At 44.6% G+C, this 3272-nt stretch overlaps 1 protein-coding gene across 1 annotated transcript in view; it reads right to left on the reverse strand.

Annotated features, from left to right (window-relative positions):
* Positions 1 to 1607: 1607 nt before the first annotated feature.
* rab2a (RAB2A, member RAS oncogene family) overlaps positions 1608 to 3272 on the reverse strand; it is a 26918-nt gene continuing 25253 nt past the window's right edge. The window contains exon 8 of the mRNA XM_068571484.1: positions 1608 to 1883. Within this exon, the coding sequence (XP_068427585.1) occupies positions 1788 to 1883 (96 nt within the window). The 3' untranslated portion in view covers positions 1608 to 1787. The remainder of the gene's footprint in view (positions 1884 to 3272) is intronic.

Here is a 3272-nt window from a genome sequence, read left to right on the forward strand (position 1 = left end):
CTAATATTACCACTGAGTCTGAGAGAGAGAAGTGGAGATAAAAGGGGAGGATGGACAAAGAGTAACCAAAGTAGTAAAACAGTTAAAACGATGCCGATTATGTCGAGGATTTCGGAGCGAAAATCAAAAACTAAACATCGCAGCATCTTGGATTAAGCTCTAAACAGTATACATTAGATATCTGCCAGCTAACTCGTGGTGGAATCTTTGCTTGCTTAAAAACTAAAAAAGGGAGACGCCTTGACATTTTTAGTCTGAGTCTGTTCTCCATCGGGGACTTTGTCTCTGTGCGGCCCCGTTAACAGCCCCGTTATCATTCATACTTGTCATTTAAAGGAAAGGGCACGGCCAGCCCGATGTCCCGCGGCGCCTTCGGGTTTAAATGAGTCGTTCAAATGCTAAAAAGGCTGCTCAGGGTGTCTTTTCCAAGCCCTGGCAAAAAAAATTACAAGTCCACAACAACACACCAAGCTTCACCTTGAACAAGCCCCAAACAATATTGAAAAAAATACTACAGAAACCTAAAGAGCCATATATACAGAGAAACGTGCCCGATAAATATAGTTAACAAAAAAAAGTCTTGATTTCCAAACTACTTCCTCTCCTTTTACTTTTCAACTTCATAATGGCGGCCGCGGCTCTCAATCTCCCTGAACTTCTCTTTGAACTTTCCTTTCCGTCGTCCCCAAAAGGATCCAGTTTCACACTCAACAGTTTGCTCTTTTATTCTCTCCCTAGACAACACTTTGTTTTTTTAAGCCACAACCAGTTTGTAGTGTTCATTAAATACAAATCATATGCAAGTCAACAAATCATGGCGACAAACAGGGAAAGGAAGCAAAAAAATAACATCAGATTTTTTTATGGACAGAAGATACAGAGGGAGCTGAATGTTTCCTAAACCACACACACATTGACATACTGGAATACCTATATATCGTCCCTACACACAGACACACACAGACACAGCATGAAAACTGACTCAACGTGTAGAAACATGTCCTGCTATCAATGTGCTGCGTCATTGTCTTCACAACATGTACAGATGTGTGTGTGTGTGTGTGTGTACAGACACAACACAGCGCATGGTTTGTTTTGTTCCATACAGTCAGTTTGTTAAGAGGGTGTTTAATCTCGACCCAGAACCTCATCGTTACTGCAGACACACCGTCGCTTTTCATTCTCAGGTCCTGGAATATCTCAACATCATCTTGGTGATTAGGAGGAGTGCGTACATTTACCCGCTGGAATAGAATTCTTCACATTCCAGCATGTTTTTAGATGATAAAAGATACAAATCCATTTATCTAACCAAAAACAAACAAACATAATTTGGAGGCTAAACTGACTCTGTCCTCGCAAGACTGTACGAGGACCCGCCCCCCTGGGCCCTTGGGTATGGGCAAGGGACTTAGCGAAGACATGGCTGAAAGATGGAAAGAGAAACCAGACAGAGTGGGAGGGATGGATGAACAAATGGAGAGAGAGAGAGAGAGAGAGAGAGAGAGAGAGAGAGAGAGAGAGAGAGAGAGAGAGAGAGAGAGAGAGAGAGAGAGAGAGAGAGAGAGAGAGAGAGAGAGAGAGAGAGAGAGAGAGAGAGAAGAAAGAGAGAGAGAAAGAAAGAAAGAAAGAAAGAAAGAGAGAGAGAGAGAGATTAACAAACTGTTATTGAGCCTGGACAGTTCTGTAGAAACGCAAGGGAGAGTCGGAGAAGGCGAGGAGGAGGAGGGTCAGGGGTTTAGAGGAGGAAGATCAGGGGTTTAGAGGAGGAGGTGTGTTTTAGGGCTTCAACAGCAGCCCCCTCCAGCGTGTTGGCCTCCCTGGCTACCGGACAGTGTGGAGTTGGTGGTAGGATGCTGGGGTCCAATCTTAATACCGTTAGCCTGTGTGGAGACAGAGACAGAGACAATGAGGACATGTTCCTCTGGATTATAGCAACACAGGTCACACATCAAGTCTGGAACCTCCTTCAAGGTACTCCGTACAGTAAGCTGGCTTTAATCAAGTTATTACGGGCTTGAGCTCAAGTGTCCTAGCTAAGCTAACTAGCACGTCACCGGGGGGCTCATCGCCTCAGGAGGATCTGGGTCTTCATTCAATTATTCAAAAGGAGCATCAGGGTGTCTGGTATCTGGTCTTAAAATGAGTCTGTCCTGTATGGACTGCAACCTGGAGGCGACAGGGTGCGCTCAATCAGAATCAGAAACCTTTTATTGCCACGTGAGTAAGTACAAACGAGGAATTTGTCCTGGCGGAAGGTTCATCACAACACAACAACAACAAACAACAGCAGCAACAACAGAGAACATTTAACTATACAAGAGAAAGTATAAAATAAAATTTGGATAAACAAGTAATATGTAAGTACAAAGTACGTAAATAAGTAAGGTGCAGTAAATATGCAGTAAATAATTAGCGATGCAATTAAAAAAATAAGAAATAATAGGTAGCGATCAATAATAATAACAATAATAAGAGTAAAGGTAAAGTAAAGTGCACGGAATGAGGTTATGGTTGTTGAAAGTGACAGGTAGGTCAATGTAGGTAGGTGGATGTTCAAGGGAGTCAGGTTATTAGTAGAAGAAGACGTACTGTGTACCGCCACCCCCCCACCCCCGCCCCCTCCTCCCTCCCTCTTACCTACACGTTACTCAATATCTTCTTTTGTCAAATTTGAACGCCTCCAAAGCCACTGCTGTGTGAATCTGGACTAACCTTTTAAAAACAGTTTGTGTCAATGGAGTCGTGTGGCTTTGAAGAGAGCATAGACAACGACTTCAGTTCCTAAGGGTAGGTAACACGGAGAAAATGTAGCTAAATATAGCATCCTGATCCACCCCCCTAAACACACACAGCAGGCTGTCCGTCTCTCGTAACTTGGGGGCGTGGCAACCGCGGAGAAGGCCCTCCCCTATATCGCTGCACAGCGCTCCGCATGAGCGCCTATTAGATCACATCACAGACAAAGCAACAGGTGCTGCTGCGTGGCACAAAGGCAGGGGGAACACCAGCAGCACTCGAGGACACGAGGAAATATGAAAAACACTTATGAAAGGAGAGAGAGAGAGAGAGAGAGAGAGAGAGAGAGAGAGAGAGAGAGAGAGAGAGAGAGAGAGAGAGAGAGAGAGAGAGAGAGAGAGAGAGAGAGAGAGAGAGAGATGCAGGTGGTTGGTAGAGAGACACAGCTCTTTCATCTCTCTCTCCCACAGTGTACTGTGGTGCTCTTTCCCTCTGTGTTTCATCATCTCTCTCTGTAGCACACTCCCGGTTCT

Source organism: Clinocottus analis, unplaced genomic scaffold (assembly GCF_023055335.1).
Source record: "Clinocottus analis isolate CAN_PGR_092001 unplaced genomic scaffold, fCliAna1.0.p SCAF_11, whole genome shotgun sequence".
Classification (NCBI taxonomy): Eukaryota; Metazoa; Chordata; class Actinopteri; order Perciformes; family Cottidae; genus Clinocottus; species Clinocottus analis.